This window comes from Mesoplodon bidens, assembly GCF_964165515.1.
Source record: "Mesoplodon bidens genome assembly, chromosome: 16".
Lineage (NCBI taxonomy): Eukaryota > Metazoa > Chordata > Mammalia > Artiodactyla > Ziphiidae > Mesoplodon > Mesoplodon bidens.
In genome coordinates this window covers 64,936,774-64,954,622 of record NC_138173.1, presented here as the reverse complement: position 1 = coordinate 64,954,622, position 17,849 = coordinate 64,936,774, and the positions used below count along the sequence as shown (strand labels likewise).

Sequence of the window (17,849 nt, the reverse complement as noted above, 5' to 3'; positions counted from 1 at the left end):
TACAAGAAACAAAACCAACAAAGAGGAGAGAGGGAGGAACTGTCCTCTTGTAGTGGAGATTAATAGGCAATACTAGTCTCCTGTCACTAAGTCAGCAGGAAGGAAATATATCCACCGAGGGCCTCTGCTAATATGTTCTTAAAGACAATTAGGCAATTCCTACATCCTCTACCCCTAAAATAAATAAGCAGAGCCGAATGCTTTCTTTCACTATCCCATGTATGAACTGGTAACTCTCAGAACAACAATGGAGGTTATGAAATCAACTTTGTACTAACTTCGAGGGACATTATTAAGAGCCCGGGTTTTGGAACCAAGTCAGTAACTAACTCTTCATTCTGTTTTATACTGTTTCCTTTCTGTGAAATTTTTTTTTTTCCTATCTGAAAGTTTCACAGGGCGTATTCTGGTAATACCTCTAAACGGAAGCACTTCTCCAGCTGTCCTAGTACAAAATTCTCTTCTGTGACCTTTGGCAAGAAATCGGTTCTAGGAAAGAAAAGAAAGAAGCAAAGGTTTTTTGCTTTCTAATGACTGTTCCTCCCTCTCCAGGTACTCTGGGGATGAAGAGGGGAAGGGGAAATGGAACAAACACCAAACTCTTAATCCCTCTCTCCTTTCTACACTGGCAGGTGGCGTTTGCTTTCCAACTCCATTTTAAAGCTCACCAGCTCCGAAAAATACGACCTGAGCAAGCAGCGAGGACTTCACAACAAGGTCTTGCTCTAAGAAGGTAAGCAAGGATCCTACCGGTTAGGCGCAAAGACCGCCAGTCCGGTCGACCCGTCGGTTATTTACCGGCGGGATTTAAACCCGCTCCGGAGCGGGGGCGTGGCCTGGGCGGAGCCCCGTGGCCCGTGTGGGCGGGGCGGAGGCGGGGATGCCTGAGGCTCAGCGCCGTGCAGGAAAGACCTGGGCTCCGGGAGCGAGCGCCTGTCTCTTTAAATGCCAACGGCTGCTCTCCGGCCCTGGGAGACCGGAGCCGGATCTACAATCCCGTCTCTCCCGCTCCGGCGCTTGTTGCTCGCCCGGCCCGAGCGGGAGCTGCCGCCGTGGGGCACCAAGGCTGCTTCCTTCTCCTCCTTCTAGGGAGCCCCCCACCAAGAGCAGGTTGAAGGGGAGAAGCGGCCCCAGGCGGAGGGAAGGGGTGCTGTGTGCAGAGGCGCCGCTCCCCACCTTCAAGTCTTGAGGCGCTGCGTAGCCGTGGGGGGCAAGACATGCGCTGCTCCCCCATGCCCAGCCTCGCAGCCGCTGGCGCCCGGAGAGGAGAGACTGCGGAGCCCACACCTGCAAACTCGCCCTAGAAGTCTCAGGGTGCGGCGGGGGGCCCCTCCCAATTCCCCACGGCCTCCACCTCTAGGCGGGTGAGTTTGCGCAGGTAACCGGAGCTAGAGGGCGGGCGCGCGGGGGGAGGGGCGGGCAAGACGGGAGGAGAAAGCACCGCAGGTGAGCCAGGTAGGGCGGCTCACCTGCCCGGGCCGCGCTGCGGGGTCCTAGCCGGTTTCCTCAGCGATGGATGGGGGGATGTCTCTGGGGTAACTTAGGACCCTGAGGTGAAAGGAGGGGGCTAGGAAAGGGGAATTAAAGTTTCTTTTCCTTTCTCCCTCCTGCTTGGGATTGGCAGGTAGGGCGCTGGCGGAAGCGGTAGGAGTCGCTGATGCAATGGGCTTTTGCCCGGGTGAGGTGAAGGGCTGGGGGCGGGGGAGAGCTGGAGTTGCCCGGCCTCCTGCGACCGTGACCCTGGAGGCGGAAAAGTGAGGAAAAGCTCGCCACATCTGAGACTCCCCGTAAAATGGCTCCAGGTGCCCGACACCCAACCTTTCTTCCTCCTAAGAACAAATCGCACGTTTCACGGAAGGGCTCCTACATGGCTTCCTTGCCTTCCTCTCCCAACAGGTGGTCTGAGCCCCTGTCCGGGGACCTGTGCCAATGACCCTAGTGGTGGTTTCGCTTTCTCCTCTCACGGCGGTGTGAACGTGTGTCCGCAGCGTGATGGGCAACCAGGTGGAGAAACTGACCCACCTAAGTTATAAGGAAGTTCCCACTGCCGACCCGACGGGCGTGGACCGGGACGACGGGCCCCGCATCGGGGTCTCCTACATCTTCTCCAATGACGACGAGGACGTGGAGCCGCAGCCGCCGCCCCAGGGTCCGGATGGCGGTGGCGGCGGTTTGCCCGACGGCGGGGACGGGCTGCCGCTGCCCTCGCCGCAGCCCTATGACCCGCGGCTGCACGAGGTGGAGTGCTCCGTGTTCTACCGCGACGAGTGCATCTACCAGAAAAGCTTCGCGCCGGGCTCCGCGGCGCTGAGCACCTACACGCCCGAGAACCTGCTCAACAAGTGCAGGCCTGGCGACCTGGTGGAGTTCGTGTCGCAGGCGCAGTACCCGCACTGGGCTGTCTACGTGGGCAACTTCCAGGTGGTGCATTTGCACCGGCTGGAGGTGAGCAACAGCTTCCTGACGGACGCGAGCCAGGGCCGCCGCGGCCGCGTGGTAAACGAGCTATACCGCTACAAGCCGCTGAGCCCCAGCGCCGTGGTGCGCAACGCGCTGGCGCACGTGGGCGCCAAGGAGCGCGAGCTGAGCTGGCGCAACTCGGAGAGCTTCGCCGCCTGGTGCCGCTACGGCAAGCGCGAGTTCAAGATCGGCGGCGAGCTGCGCATCGGTAAGCAGCCCTACCGGCTGCAGATCCAGCTCTCTGCGCAGCGCAGCCACACGCTCGAGTTCCAGAGCCTGGAGGACCTGATCATGGAGAAGCGGCGCAACGACCAGATCGGGCGCGCCGCGGTGCTGCAGGAGCTCGCCACGCACCTGCAGCCCGCCGAGCCGGACGTAGGCGACAGCGACGCCGCGCGGACTACGCCGCCTCCCGGGCGCCCCCCCGCGCCCGCCCGGGAGGAGGGGGCCCGAGAGGCGGTGGTTCACTGACGGGCGAGCTGAGAGCGGAGCCGTGTGAGGGAGCTGTTTGTAGCAGCCGCTGCTCCCTCCCTCCTCTCACTCCCTCCTCCACCACCTTCTGGGCCCCATCTGGGCTCCTGGGACATTTGGAAAACGGAGAGTTGGCGAAAAGCGCAGCCAGCTGTGGCTTGAGTTTGTTATCTTGGACGGAGGAGGAAGAGGGAGCAGGTAGGAGCACTTTGGCCGGGGGCGCTTCTGGGCTTCTTGCCCGCCGGCTCAATCTGTCTTCCTTTCCCGAGGTGAGGCACACTGCGGACTTGCCAGACACTTAATCCCTGCTGGACTTGGGTCCAAAAATCGACGCCTCTTATGCACTTAGGGGTGGAGAGAAGTTCAGAGTACCAATGCCTGCTGTTGCCTTCCGACCGCTTCCCCTCCTACCGTGGGCTTGCAGGATGCCCTGTAGTAAAGCCAGAGCAGGTTTGTGGTGGTGTTGCCTCGAAAGAGCAGTGTGAGGGATCCGGGAAGCTGGGGTGATTGATCTTGTGGTTCTTCTGGGGTGCAAGGCTGGTAAACCCAGGACCAGGTCTGGGAGCCGCAGACTGAAATCAAGCAGCCCCCTGTGAAGTGTAGCAAGTAGTTGAGTAAACTTGGGCTACAAAACAAAGATTTTGCTCCTTGCCCCCTCCCCATCCCCAAGCGATTTGTCTTCTGGAGCTGGCTTCCAGCTGAGTCTCCTGGGCCATCGCCACTTCCCAGGTTACATGTAAATCATTGTCAGGGGCCAGCTAAAGGAAGGATTCAATTTTGGTTCTGTTTTGCTGCCTTTGTTTCTCGCTTGCTATCGTAGGCACTTACAGCTGCGGTATTTGTTATCAAAGGAGGGAATAGCCCTTTGTGTCTCTGATCTAATTAAGCCTGCTTGGCCGTGTTCATCCCCAGGTCACACGGGAGGTTGGCTGCCGCCACCCCATAAGGTATCCACTACAGAAACAGCCAAACAGGGTTGCCCTGGCAGGAATCAGTCCGTTTCCTGTCCATTCCCCCACCTGACTCTCTTCCTGACTAGTGAAGGTACCTTTTTTTTTTTTTTTTTTTTAATTTAAGGCTTTGGTGTGGTGGTCCTGTGAATTTTTTTTTTCCTTCACTGCCTCATCCCCCTCAGTTTTGTTTTGCTGGTGGTAAAATCTTAGGCTTGAGGCATATTTCAGTGATAGTTGTTTATTTTGCTAGCCACACTCGATGCAATTTAATTCAAGATGTAAAGTCTTGCTATATTGCTGCAGTCTTCTTGTCGCTTGGAGAACACCCCTTCAGAATGCTTTCTCCATGAAGAGGGGTGACAGCCATCATAAATAAGTGCAACCTGGTGTAGTCAGCGCCAGATCTGGTGGCAGTCCTAAAGCATGGATTGGTGAGTGTGGGATCTGTCCGAAGCAGGATGGCTGATACTATTTGAATCTGCTGCTGTGTTTGCTTTACTCTGAGGCTTTAAAAAATGTGTACAATCTGTCCTTTGTTTTCATGTGAGCTCTTTAATGAGGTGTGCCCTTGATTTCAAAATCCTTCTCTGCTGCACATTGGCATTGCTAATGCTATCTCAAAAGTTGAGTAAAGTTTCTTTTTTTTCTCTTGGGAATCATTATAGATTGCACTGAACAAGTCATTTTGTGACCCCATTCTTACAGCTGGAGTAGACTCATACTTGAGTGTTCCTCAGTGGTGGCCATCCTCAGGCCTCCTGCCTGGAGATCTTTAAATCAAGGCAACAAAACTTGAAGGATTTCCTTGTCCACCTACTTTTTTTAAACTTGGGAATTTGAGGCCATAATTTTTAAAAGCCTAGACCTTTATAGCACCTCAACATGAAATTATTTCATTACAAGGGCATTAGCTATGTTCCCTGTTTTCACAGGAATCCCCAAACAGGTCCTGTCACTGTTAAAGATGAACCACACTCAGCCCTGGTCCAAGAATTTGGAGAAGCGTCAGTCTCCTGTTGGAAATGTTGATCTAGTTTTCTTGTTTAATAATCTCGCAGTTTTGTGTTTGTATTCTTTTGCTCATGGAAAAGCGGAGCAAGGTAAACGTGGGTAAAGACATTTAGGAGAGCCTTCTAGATTTGGATTGTCTTTTATGTTTAACACAATCAAGGGAAAGTTGCATGTAATGACATTGTGCAGACAGCAAGAGAGAAGAACAGAGCCACTGTCTAGCAGCTCTGGGCTAGCCAGCCAGCTCTCTTTTCCACTGCCCGGTCTCTGTCTCCCTCCTTCACCCCTCAATGGAAAGTGAATGTCATTGGTCACACCGAGGGACAGCAGTGACTCTGTTACAAACAGCTTTGTGAGAAATCTCAACTTGAAGGAAGAACTCCTATATAATCCATATCAGTAGTAGCATTCTCCCTCTAGAGAAGAGGTTTTTGATAACAGGGCTTGAAAATGATCTAGAAGAGGAAAGATCTACTCCAGATGCTGCTTTATCACGTGTTTTTACAGGGTACCAGAGATGTGAAGTACGTAATGCTTCGGAACAGTGATTCTGTTGGAAGTTTTATTAGGGTCATCATGCTTAAAGTAAAGCACCAACCAGCCACTGAAGGTTGCAAGGAAAGGGGACTGAATCAACTGTTGGCATCTTTCTTGAAGATGGCAGTGTTGTGGATAAGAGTTTTTAATGTCCAGGCAATGGCTACATCTGGCACTTTAAAATATATATATATATATATTTAATAATTTTTGTTTCTCCTTAGGACTAAGATTCTAGAACTGTTTTGTACTGTGAATTACGGATGCTCTTTGAAGGCAAGGAATATTGATTCTAATGTTCTTTAGAAGCTCTGGCAGGGATAAGCAGGACACCCAACTGGAACGGATGCTAAATATAATCAGACAAATTATATTTTCTTACTTGAGCAAATATTTTATTGAGACTGCTTATGTATGGCAAAGGAGCCTACAACTTCAGCTACACAACTTTTTATATTGAAAGAACTCATACTTTTTGTAGTTTTATTCTACATTTAATTTAAAATGACTTTATAGCACTAACAAGCCTAGCAGAAGACTTTACTCCAGACCTTTAAGGAAATTTTTAGTTTTTATGAAAAATGACACTTCAGTAGTTAAATTTCTCATGTCTTTGCTGCTTCTGGCCCTAAGAGCACCAGTCGACAACACCATAACCACATGGAAACATATTTTTGGAAGCAAAACTTTAATTTTCTACAACATATGCTATGGAGAGTGAAGAAAATTTAAGGATTACTTGTTTTCTATTTTTTTTCTCTTAACAAAATGGAATCCACTGTGTTGAAGACTCTTGATATTATGTGATTGTCTAACCATTGTTTTTTTTTGTAAATTAAAATAAAATCTAGTGTGATCATCATTGAAAGGATTTGTTTGCAAAGTTACATTTTATTTGTGAAAATTTTTTTTTAATCAGGGTAACTATAAACTTGACTGGTTTATTCAGCTTTTCATTATGTTTTCTTAGCGATACTTGTGACCCATGGAGAATTACACTGACTAACTTGATAAATTTCATGTATTTTATTTCCTAGTGAATTGTGTAAACTTTACTTTTGTTGAAGATTGTATGTTAAATCAATGTTATGTTCTCACACCACTTCTTGAGAAGGAGGTTCCGATTTGAAATTGTATCATTTCCTTCAAAATGAAGGGCAAGTGCTTAGTAAAATAAAAGATTGATGACATCTTTTAAACCATTTCCTCTTCACTATGTCTTATTGCAATAGGATCTGTCAAGTCCTTTTGAAAAATGCTCTGAGGGTTTCCAATAAACCATTCATTAGAGTTAACTCTATTTATATATGTTTTTTTTTCCATTTGTATACTTTCTTTCTGCCATTTTTGGTCCAAATCCAAGCTCCTCGGCTTAACTGGAATTTTTCTGAAATATTAAGTGTGTTTCATCTTTACATTACCCAGTAAACATTTTGAATTCATTTAGTGACTGAAAACCCTCCCTGCATTTACTGTGTGGGAATTAATTACCTGTTGCTTCTAGGCTCCATGTTCATGAAGAACATCTTGTGAACATAAATTTTCAATACCCATTGAGTTTTTTTCAGGATCAATGCAAACGTTGCCAGAAACCACACTCACATTTTGGAGTCTGTACTGGGGAGGTTTGGTAATAGATCAGTAACCCATGTTGGCGTCTTAGGTGGTTTCAGAATCCCAGACAAAGGGAATGGGTTCGCTGAGTGATTTAACTACAGAAAACAGGCGCATGTGATCAAGTGGCACTGCTGACATGATAAAGGATGCAGGTGCCAGCAGTAGGTACAGGAGCAGATGTGGCCTCTGGGACTGGCGTGTGGGAGGCCACCAGCACTCCTTAGACCAGCACCTGAAGTCACTACCACAGTCCTGTGAGGCTCAAAAACCTGGGCTCCATCAACAGGCTCCCGTGAGGATTTTAAATAGGAAGAGTGTTGAATGCTGAAGGTTATCGAGAGCTCAAGCAGCAGTGAGACCATTTTTCCCTAGAGTGGTTGTCCTTTATCATGGTTCTCACTGCACAGGAAAGTAGAGGGAAGGGAGCCTAATATAGAATGTACATATATTTTGGGGTGATTTTGGTGGAGGCTGCTGTTCCTCGTTCTCCTAAATGGACTGAGTTTGCTTCATGTAGGAAAAGGACATGTTTGGAAGTGTTTAAAAGGACCTCTAAAATGAGCAGGCCCAAAATGTGTGCCAAAGGGCTTTTATTTCCCTTTACTGAATTTCCTGGAAAAACTGCTCATTAAACACAATTTTATCTGCACGGCAGCTGCAAGAAAGGTTAGTGTCTGTGATTTGCAATCACAGCAAGGTACTGAGTATGAGGGGCTAGAGGGTGCTGAGCCCTAGACGAGACACTAGAACGTAAAAAGTTTAGAGACGAACAAAAACCTTAGATAATCTCTACCCCTGAGCTTGTTTCTAAGGGGAAATCAAATTTCACTCATACATGTAGAACAAATATAATGAAAGGTGGTCCTGTGAAGTGCTGATGGTTGATCGGTATTCAAATAAAGCAGATATGTGTAGGTTTAATTGGAGTACTCAGAGAAATTGGAGAAATCAGATCAAAGCCCTGAAGGTACAACGATGGTAGAGGAAAGGATGTAACTAATATAACTAATCTTCACGAAGTATTTAATGGGGAGTCTCCTAAATTCCATTGCCTAAGGTAAACCAGATCCACAGTGTCCGTCCTGTGACTTACTTTCTAATAGATAAGACAGATAACTACTTACTACCAAAATCTTCACAAGAAGGAATTTAGAGATGGGATAGGTGCAGTGAAAGAAATGTGCAGGGTGTAGGGAGAGGCTCTCCATCACTGAGTCAGTAGGCTTCCCTGAAGATGCATTTATGCTGAACTTTGAGAGGATAAAGTCAGGTGCTTCAGAGTGGACACTGATTACATTAATTCAGGGAGGAAGGCTGGGGAGTAAATTAATGAAAGTTGAGTGCTCTCAGAATGTCTTTGCTTAATGCTCCGGTGGTAGCCATTTCTCCTTGGGGTTCCCTTCTGCAACCTGTTGTCTAATTCAGCGTATCTGACACTTAACACAGGAACAGGCAGAGATACTCTCAAAGTCTGAGTGAATGAATGAATTTGGAGGTTGGGATTTGTTGGTCTAGAAAGCCCCTGCTATTAACTCAAGGTGATGTCAGGACTGTGGTTTGAAGAGGTGACGTCGCGGTGGTTTTGAGGATGGATTGAACAGGGAGAGCAAACGTGACTGTCCTCCCCTCTTACATATCTAGAGGCTGTACTGCTCATGCTACTGATGGCTTATATTGCCAGCCAGGTAATGATGTGTGTGAATTGGGGCCTTTGCCCAGTGCAAGTGAAAGGAGCAGCGGCCAGGCTAGGCTTGATGGGGACAGAGGTAAGCGGGAGCAACAGGTGTTATAGCCTGCGCGCCATAGCCTTGGAGCCATGATTGAAACAGAGGTTCTTTTGTACAGTTGGCTAACACAAGCCGCTGCTATGATCCAGTCTCTCCTGCCTTGTCTAGTGTGGCCATAAATGACTCAAAAGATTAGCTCACTGCTCTTTTGGGAAACTTGTGCAACAATGTAATTAACTCCCAAGGTTTGATTATCAATATTCTGTGCCTTCTTTTTAACCTCATATCTTTGAGGATTCGCAGTTGTTAGGCTAAACTGGAGGTAGAGGGTTTGGTCCTAGGCCCACAGAATCAAATAGCAGTTAAGGCTTGACAGTCAAACTACCTGGGTTTCTCTACTTCTGGTCCTGCTGATAACCTTGGGAGAAATTAGACACCTGCTTGGAAACTTTATTTCTTTCCTATGTGCAATGTGGCTTATTGCATTGGTCAATTCAATTCTGAATATCAGTTGTATTTCTAAAATAACATAATATGTGATACATGTAATATAATATAGTAATAGTATCAACTTCACATGGTTGGTTTTGAGTCCAAAATGAAACAATGCACATAAAGCCCAGATCATTAGCTACTGAGATTAACTAGAGAAAATCTGGGATATTATAGGTGTTCAAAAGCCTTATTCAAAATAAAGTTACTGTCTGGGAGAGAGAAGTCTTCCCTTTAGTCTTAGAGAATTTCTTAGCTAAATAACTGTAGTTAATGCATAAGTTGTTGAGCTCCTGCTGTAGTGTTTGAAATGTTCCTTGAGCTTTGATCTTTAGTAGAAGAACCATTTAACTTGTTTCTACATTTTATATGTTTACTCATTAATTCAACAAGTTATTTCCTGTGAACTTCTAAGGTGCTAGGTGCTGGAGAGCCAAGAGGGGATAAGAAGGGATTATTGCAATAGATAGTAATATTGACAATGATGAGGTCACCTTGCCTGCACTGTCCTATTTTAATCATCACAATAGCCTTTCTGGACAGATACTAATATCTTCATTTAATAGTTGAGGAAACAGGTTTAGAGAAATGAGGTGATTTGTACATGGACACGTAGCTAATAAACAACTGCTTCTGGCCAGGAGCAGGAATGCTGGTCTTCCAAGCCCTAGGCCATGGTTTCTCCACTGAGAGGTCATCTGACCACTTCCACCCCTTTGGCTCCTCCCCCCTTCTCCTTACCCTGGGAGAATGCATAGCACCTTATTCTGCTCCAACTTTTGGCATGCAGCATGATCTGAATAGCACACATATTTTCACTCTTGTTGCAGCAACTCTGGAGCAAGTGACTCTGGGAGGCAAAAAGAGGCAGGAAAAAGAGGAAAGGCAACTCTCAGCCATGAGGAATTTTACGTTTTTATCCATCCTGTGTAATAGTGACAGGGCTAGGGTGAAATTGGCCAACCTATAATTATGCCCCCTTCCCTGTGGCTGGGCACTGTGACAATCCCTCCTCAAACTGTCCCTCTTCTCTCTGCCCTTTTGTGACTCTTTTTACCCCTCCAGGCTGAGGTCAGATCACACAGGCTTGCTTCCAGCTGACCTGCTATGTGACCTTGCCAAGTTAGTAACATTTTTAAGCCACCTTGACTTATTTAAAAATTAGTGCCTCCAACATAGAGGCGTTCACTGGCTTACATGAGACAAAGTAAATCAAGCACATATGGGACACTTAGGTGTGGCATGATGGCCATATTGGTTGGCTCTGCCACAAATGGCTCTATTAAGAATATATGACCTTGGACTTCCCTGGTGGCGCAGTGGTTAAGAATCCGCCTGCCAATGTAGGGGATATGGGTTCGAGCCCTGGTCCAGGAAGATCCCACATGCCGTGGAGCAACTAAGCCCGTGTGCCACAACTACTAAGCCTGCACTCTAGAGCCCGCGAGCCACAACTACTGAGCCCGCATGCCACAAATACTGAAGCCTGTGCACCTAGAGCCCGTGCTCCACAACAAGAAAAGCCACCGCAGTGAGAAGCCCGTGCACTGCAACAAAGAGTAGCCCCCGCTCGCCGCAACTAGAGAAAGCCTGCAGGCAGCAATGAAGACCCAATGCAGCCAAAAATAAATAAATAAATTTATATTTAAAAAAAAAAGAATATATGACCTTGAGGAAGTCCCTTTACCCTCTAGGACCCTGGATCTACGTTTCTGTGTGTGGAGCACCCAACTCGAGCAGGAGTCTATGACAAGATTCCAAGTGCAACTTTGAGGTGGTTATAGTAGTTGCTCTACTTATAATTAATTAATACTAATTAATACTGATTCCTTGGCCATAACCCTAAACGTCTCCTCATTCATATAAAAAATTAATATGTAAAATGTAAAAAAATTAGTGATAGTAATAATATGATGGAATTTCAGGGAGTGCTTTTATTGTGAAAAGTAGAAACTGTACACAAAACTTTTTTTTGAGAATTGGCAAATTTTTTTAATGATCTTTCATATTAGAAGTCCAAAGCTGGTCCATGGATAAGGAAAAAGAGGATGATAGAAATAAATTAATCCATGTCTCCTTTATTTTGGAAAAAGTGCTTAGAATTTTTGTTTTTAATTTTGCTTTTCGAACACTGATTCCTCCCCCTCATTCCCCCCTCCCACACACACTCGAGTTCATTTCTCTCTGCTACCTGGCTCTACTCTTGGCCAATACATCATACCCATGAGAGAATTCTCCTTTATCTTCAATAGATAGGCATGATTTATTCTACTTTATTTTAATGGGGTCTGTTTCTTTTTGTACTTGAGAAAGAGCAAGGTTGTTCATAAAGCCATAAAACATCACGTGGTGGCAGTTCTTTGTGCTGACATCTATTTTACTACTTTAAAAAATACTAATACACTTAATTTTTTTAGAGTAGTTTTAGATTTACAAAAAAATTGAGTGGAAAGCACAGAATTCCCATATAACCCCCCTCCTAACCACACAGCCTCCCCTTCCATCAACATGGGTATCAGAGTGGTGCCTTTGTTACAAAGGATGAACCAACACTGACGTTATTATCAACCATAGTTTACACTAGTTTTCACTCTTTGCGTTGTACATTCATTGGTTTTGAGAAATGCATCCACCATTATAGTATCATACAAAGGAGTTTTACACAAGACATGTTCTTTATTTCTTTCCCTTCCCAAGCTAAGAATTGGACTATTTTCAGCTGCTCTTATCAAACCTTAAGAGACACTTCTCTGCTGGGCCCTTCTGCTTTCTTTGCCCTTCCAACAGACATTCCTGGCTAGAACTGCGTTCATTCATTCTTTAAGTATTTATTGGGGCCTGCCAGGCAATGTGCTACTCGCTAGGGCTAGAAATAGGAATGCCGCAGGGTCCCTATACTACACGTGCCTGCTCACATTCCGCTGAGGAAAACAGGCAAACAATGAATGCATTACCTTGTGATTAAAGTGTGATGATGGAGGATAGGTAGGCATCAGGAATTATGGTGGCACTGGAAGGGCAGGGGGTCTGGTGGCTAACCCCACATAGTGGGGTGGGGAAGGGTCCAGGATAGGCTTCCTGGGTAGACTTAAGCAGGTAATGGGAGGTATTATCAGAGAAAAATTCTGACATAATCCTGCTCCCATCTCATCAATCCTGTATTTTAGGAGTAAGACACACATCTGTCTTTGTATGTGGCTGGGGTGGGTGATGGGGGGAGGGGGTTTTGAGGACGAATACTATAAATTGCTTAGCAATTCCTTTTTTCTTTTTCATAGTGCTGATATAGATTTCAGCCAACTAGGGAACATTATCGAAAACTGAAAGGATATTAAGTCAAAGTGTTCCCTTATCTTTAGCACCATTATCCAGCTGACTTTGGGCATAGCCAAGCAGTCCCAACATGGTGAGGATTGAGGCTGCTTTCTCTGTGTTTTGAGGGAGCTGAGAGGCACTGGGGAAAACATTGCCTATGGTTGGAATTAAGCCTGGGCTGACACCCCAGCACCTCCCTTGCTACACCACCTGGACAGATGACCTCCCCTGGCTTGGGAGGCTGCATTGTATTCATTTGTAAAGTGGGTATAATATGTCACCTACCAAGCAGGGTTATATGGAGTTAGTGGTAATACACATAAATCACCCAGAAGTGGTCCTGGCAGGAAGGTATATGCTCAGGGACTGGTTGCTGTCATTATCTATTTTCTCTTTTTCTGTTTTGCCCAGTGTTCATGACTCAATCCCAAAATCTCACAGATGAATTTCAGATTGGAACAGGTTAAGCCAAACAAACTTAATCAGAGTTAAGATGGTCAGAGGTGGTACAACATGGTTTCGTAATGGTTAACACCATCTGGCCCCAGGTATTTGGGAGAAAATCATAAATATGTTTGCACACACACACACACACACACACACACACATACACACACACACACACACATACATACATACATACATACATACATACATACATACATACATATCAACAACCCAAGTGCATTTGACTCTGGTTTCTACCCAACCTGACAACCGAAGAATTGAAGCTCTGGACTTTGGTATCATCATAAAGCTACGATCACATTCTTACCTCCCTATTTAATGTCTCTCTCTACCTGCCCTTTAAGCCTGCATTTATTGAGATGATCATATGGTTTTTATTCTTCAGTTTGTTAATATGGTGTACCACATTGATTGATTTGCATATATTGAAGAATCCTTGCATCCCTGGGATAATCCCACTTGATCATGGTGTATGAGTCTTTTAATGTGTTGTTGGATTCTGTTTGCTAGTATTTTGTTGAGGAGTTTTGCATCTATATTCATCAGTGATATTGGTCTGTAATTTTCTTTTTTTGTAGTATCTTTGTCTGGTTTTGGTATCAGGGTGATAATGGCCACATAGAATGAGTTTGGGAGTGTTCCTTCCTCTGTAATTTTTTGGAAGAGTTTGAGAAGGATGGGTGTTAGCTCTTCTCTAAATGTTTGATAGAATTCCCCTGTGAAGCCACCTGGTCCTGGACTTTTGTTTGTTGGAAGATTTTTAATCACAGTTTCTATTTCATTACTTGTGATTGGTCTGTTCATATTTTCTATTTCTTCCTGGTTCAGTCTTGAAAGGTAATACCTTTCTAAGAATTTGCCTATTTCTTCTAGGATGTCCATTTGATTGGCATAGAGTTGCTTGTAGTAGTTTCTTAGGATGCTTTGTATTTCTGCGGTGTCTGTTGTACTTTCTCCTTTTTCATTTCTAATTTTATTGATTTGAGTCCTCTCCCTCTTTTTCTGGATGAGTCTGGCTAATGGTTTATCAATTTTCTTTATCTTCTCATAGAACCAGCTTTTAGTTTTATTGATCTTTGCTATTGTTTTCTTTGTTTCTGTTTCATTTACTTTTGCTCTGATCTTTATGATTTCTTTCCTTCTGCTAACTTTGGGTTTTGTTTGTTCTTCTTTCTGTAGTTCCTTTAGGTGTAAGGTTAGATTGTTTACTTGAGTGTTTCTTGAGGTGGGCTTGTATAGCTATAAACTTCCCTCTTAGAACTGCTTTTGCTTGCATCCCATAGGTTTTGGATCATTGTGTTTTCATTGTTATTTGTCTCTAGGTGTTTTTGATTTCCTCTTTGATTTCTTCAGTGGTCTCTTGGTTATTTAGTAACGTATTGTTTAGCCTCCATGTGTTTGTGTTTCTTACTTTTTTTTCCCTGTAATTGATTTCTAATCTCATAGTGTTCTGGTCAGAAAAGGTTCTTGATATGATTTCAATATTCTTAAATTTACTGAGGCTTAATTTGTGACCTAAGATGTGATCTATCCTGGGGAATGTTCCATGCGCACTTGAGAAGAAAGTGTAATCTGCTGTTTTTGGATGGAGTGTCCTATAAATATCAATTAAATCTATCTGGTCTATTGTGTCATTTAAAGCTTGTGTTTCCTTATTAATTTTCTGTCTGGATGATCTGTCCATTGGTGTAAGTGAGGTGTTAAAGTCCCCCGCTATTATTGCGTTACTGTCTATTTCCTCTTTTAGAGCTGTTAGCAGTTGCCTTGTGTATTGAGGTGCTCCTATGCTGGGTGCATATATATTTATAATTGTTACATCTTCTTCTTGGATTGATCCCTTGATCATTATGTAGTGTCCTTCCTTGCCTCTTGTAACATTCTTTATTTTCACGTCTATTTTCTCTGATATGAGTATAGCTACTCCAGCTTTCTTTTGATTTCCATTTGCATGGAATATCTTTTTCCATCCCATCACTTTCAGTCTGTATGTGTCCCTAGGTCTGAGGTGGGTCTCCTGTAGACAGCATATATATGGGTCTTGTTTTTGTATTCATTCAGCAAGCATGTGTCTTTTGGTTGGAGCACTTAATCCATTCACGTTTAAGGTAATTATCGATATGTATGTCCTATGACCATTTTCTTAATTGTTTTGGGTTTGTTTTCATACGTCCTTTTCTCCTCTTGTGTTTCCCACTTAGAGAAGTTCCTTTAGCATTTGTTGTAGAGCTGGTTTGGTGGTGCTGAATTCTCTTAGCTCTTGCTTGTCTGTAAAGCTTTTGATTTCTCCATTGAATCTGAATGAGATCCTTACCAGGTAGAGTCATCTTGGTTGTATGTTCTTCCCTTTCATCACTTTAAGTATATCATGCCACTCCCTTCTGGCTTGTAGAGTTTCTGCTGAGAAATCAGCTCTTAACCTTATGGGAGTTCCCTTGTATGTTATTTGTCATTTTTCCCTTGCTGCTTTTAATAATTTTTTTGTCTTTAATTTTTGCCAATTTGATTACTATGTGTCTCAGCCTGTTTCTCCTTGGGTGTATCCTGTATGGGACTCTCTGTACTTCCTGGACTTGGGTGGCTATTTCCTTTCCCATGTTAGGGAATATTTCGACTATAAGGTCTTCAAATACTTTCTCTGGTCCTTTCTCTCTCTCTTCTCCTTCTGGGACCCCTACAATGCGAATGTTCTTGCATTTAATGTTATCCCAGAGGTCTCTTAGGGTGTCTTCATTTCTTTTCATCCTTTTCTCTTTATTCTGTTCTGCAGCAGTGAATTCCACCATTCTGTCTTCCAGGTCACTTATCCGTTCTTCTGCCTCAGTTATTCTGCTATTCATTCCTTCTAGTGTAGTTTTCATTTCAGTTATTGTATTGTTCATCTCTGTTTGTTCTTTAATTCTTCTAGATGTTTGTTAAACATTTCTTGCACCTTCTTGATCTTTGCCTCCATTCTTTTTCCGAGGTCCTGGATCATCTTCACTATCATTATTCTGAATTCTTTTTCTGGAAGGTTGCCTATCTCCACTTCATTTAGTTGTTTTTCTGGGGTTTTATCTTGTTCCTTCATCTGGTACATAACCCTCTGCCTTTTCATCTTGTCTGTCTTTCTGTGAATGTGGTTTTTATTCCACAGCTTGCAGGATTGTAGTTCTTCTTTCTTCTCAGATAAATGATTTTTAATGTCAATTTTGCCCAAGGACTCTATGTCTTGCAGCGTTTTTATTCCTCATTTGAATTGTCCTACAGCCCAGCTCTCTTATTCATCCTTTCTTACCCATGTTCTCAAGTTCAGTTGTGCACTATTGCCCAGGATTTCCTTCTCTCTCCCATTGTGCATACAAGTCTGGCTCTGCCACTGGTCAGCCTGAATTTGGATAACTGTTCTACCACTTACCAGCCATTGTCACTTTATAGTGTTAGAATTTCCTTATCTGAAAAAAAGGGCTTGAAGTAGCACTTTCCAGAGTGTTTGTGAAGATTATATGGAATCATTGGTAAGTTTAGCCCTAGTACCAAGCACAGAGTAAATTCCCCTGGAAATGCATACTAACATTGCAAAGGACCCGTGTTCATTCTACAGCTGTACCTGTTGTTAAAATATTGAAACACTTTCATATCAGTTGATAAACAGCTGCTTCCCTGAAACCCACCCCTCACCACCGTAGCACTCTCATCTTCCTGACCACCTGGGCACTGCCCTGGGGCCACCATGGATATTCCCACAGTCCAGTAACAGGTAGCTGCCTGTAGAGCTGGGGCCTCCAGCACCCTGCTGCAGCTCTATTTGCAGCATTGTGATTGGTTGATGACTTCTGAAAAATATTAATTTCTGCAGAATGTTAGCTTAGTGCCTATAAATACTACAACTGCCATTTACAAATGACAAAGGAAGCCAGGGGAGAGAATGAGTAGCTTTGCCCAGGGTCACACATAATGACTTAAACTGAAACTATTTAATTTCCAAATCCATGTCCAGTCTCCATGGAGTCAAGTCCCAGTCACTAAGTGTGGTTCAGCCCCTGTGACCTTGGACAGGGGACTACATCTCTCAGAGGGGGCCAGAGTGAGAATAATTCGTCTGGCTTCCCTTTCTCTCCAGGCATTGAACAGTGCCAATACAGGGGAATTTTCCTTGTCCTTTTGTTCAGGGCAAATAAGTTGAGCAGTCAATTTTAGGCCAGAGATCAAACTCAACTCGTTAATTATTCACAGAGTTGATCACTCTGCTCTGTTCTTGAAACTGCTAACCCAGCTGAGACGAACCAGAACTACAATGCCGGTAAAATAAACTTTTTGAAAAGGACTTGTTGAAGCTGAGCATACAAATACTTTTAGAGAGGGAATGTGAGCCAATGAAAGCAAAGACACACAGTGAAAGGAGCATGGTCTTGGGAGCCAGAGAGACGCCACTTAATGAGCTGTGTGCTATTGGGCAGATCATGTAATAGGTAACCTTGGTTTCGTCATTTGGTAAATGAGAATTAAGTACCTGAAGAGTTGTTTAGAGGCAGATACAGTAGGTGCGCAGCCCCAAGCTCTGTGCCTGGCACCAGGAGTGAGAGCCAAAATGTCTCCTAACCTAGACTACAGGACCGTAAAGAAGCCAGGGTCACTGTGAATCAGCATCCCAAAGGCTCCCGGAGGGCCCCAGCAGGCCAGGAGTTAACCTTTACCTTGTTGGATCATGGGGGCAAGGATGAGACTGTTGACCAACCAGGATGGAAATCTTTTATCTGCTGTGCTCACAAGTCCCAGCTGAAGAGCAGCCCTGCCTGGCTGTAAAAGAAAGTGCTCAGGC

The 17,849-nt window shown here is 44.6% G+C and overlaps 1 protein-coding gene across 5 annotated transcripts in view; it reads left to right on the top strand.

Annotated features, from left to right (window-relative positions):
* The first annotated feature begins 1,018 nt into the window (after positions 1 to 1,018).
* The window catches only part of LRATD2 (LRAT domain containing 2), an 83,225-nt gene continuing 66,394 nt past the window's right edge, over positions 1,019 to 17,849 (top strand). The window contains exons 1-3 of one of the 5 annotated variants that reach the window (XR_014017828.1): positions 1,019 to 1,364; positions 1,897 to 3,129; positions 4,188 to 6,631. Coding sequence is in view for 2 of the 5 variants with exons in the window: in XM_081258909.1 (XP_081115035.1) it covers positions 1,993 to 2,931 (939 nt within the window). In the remaining 3 variants the exon portion in view is untranslated. Of the gene's footprint in view, positions 1,365 to 1,624; positions 6,632 to 17,849 lie in introns of those variants that run through there. The other 4 variants (XR_014017829.1, XR_014017827.1, XM_081258909.1 and 1 more) reach the window with 4 other exon arrangements.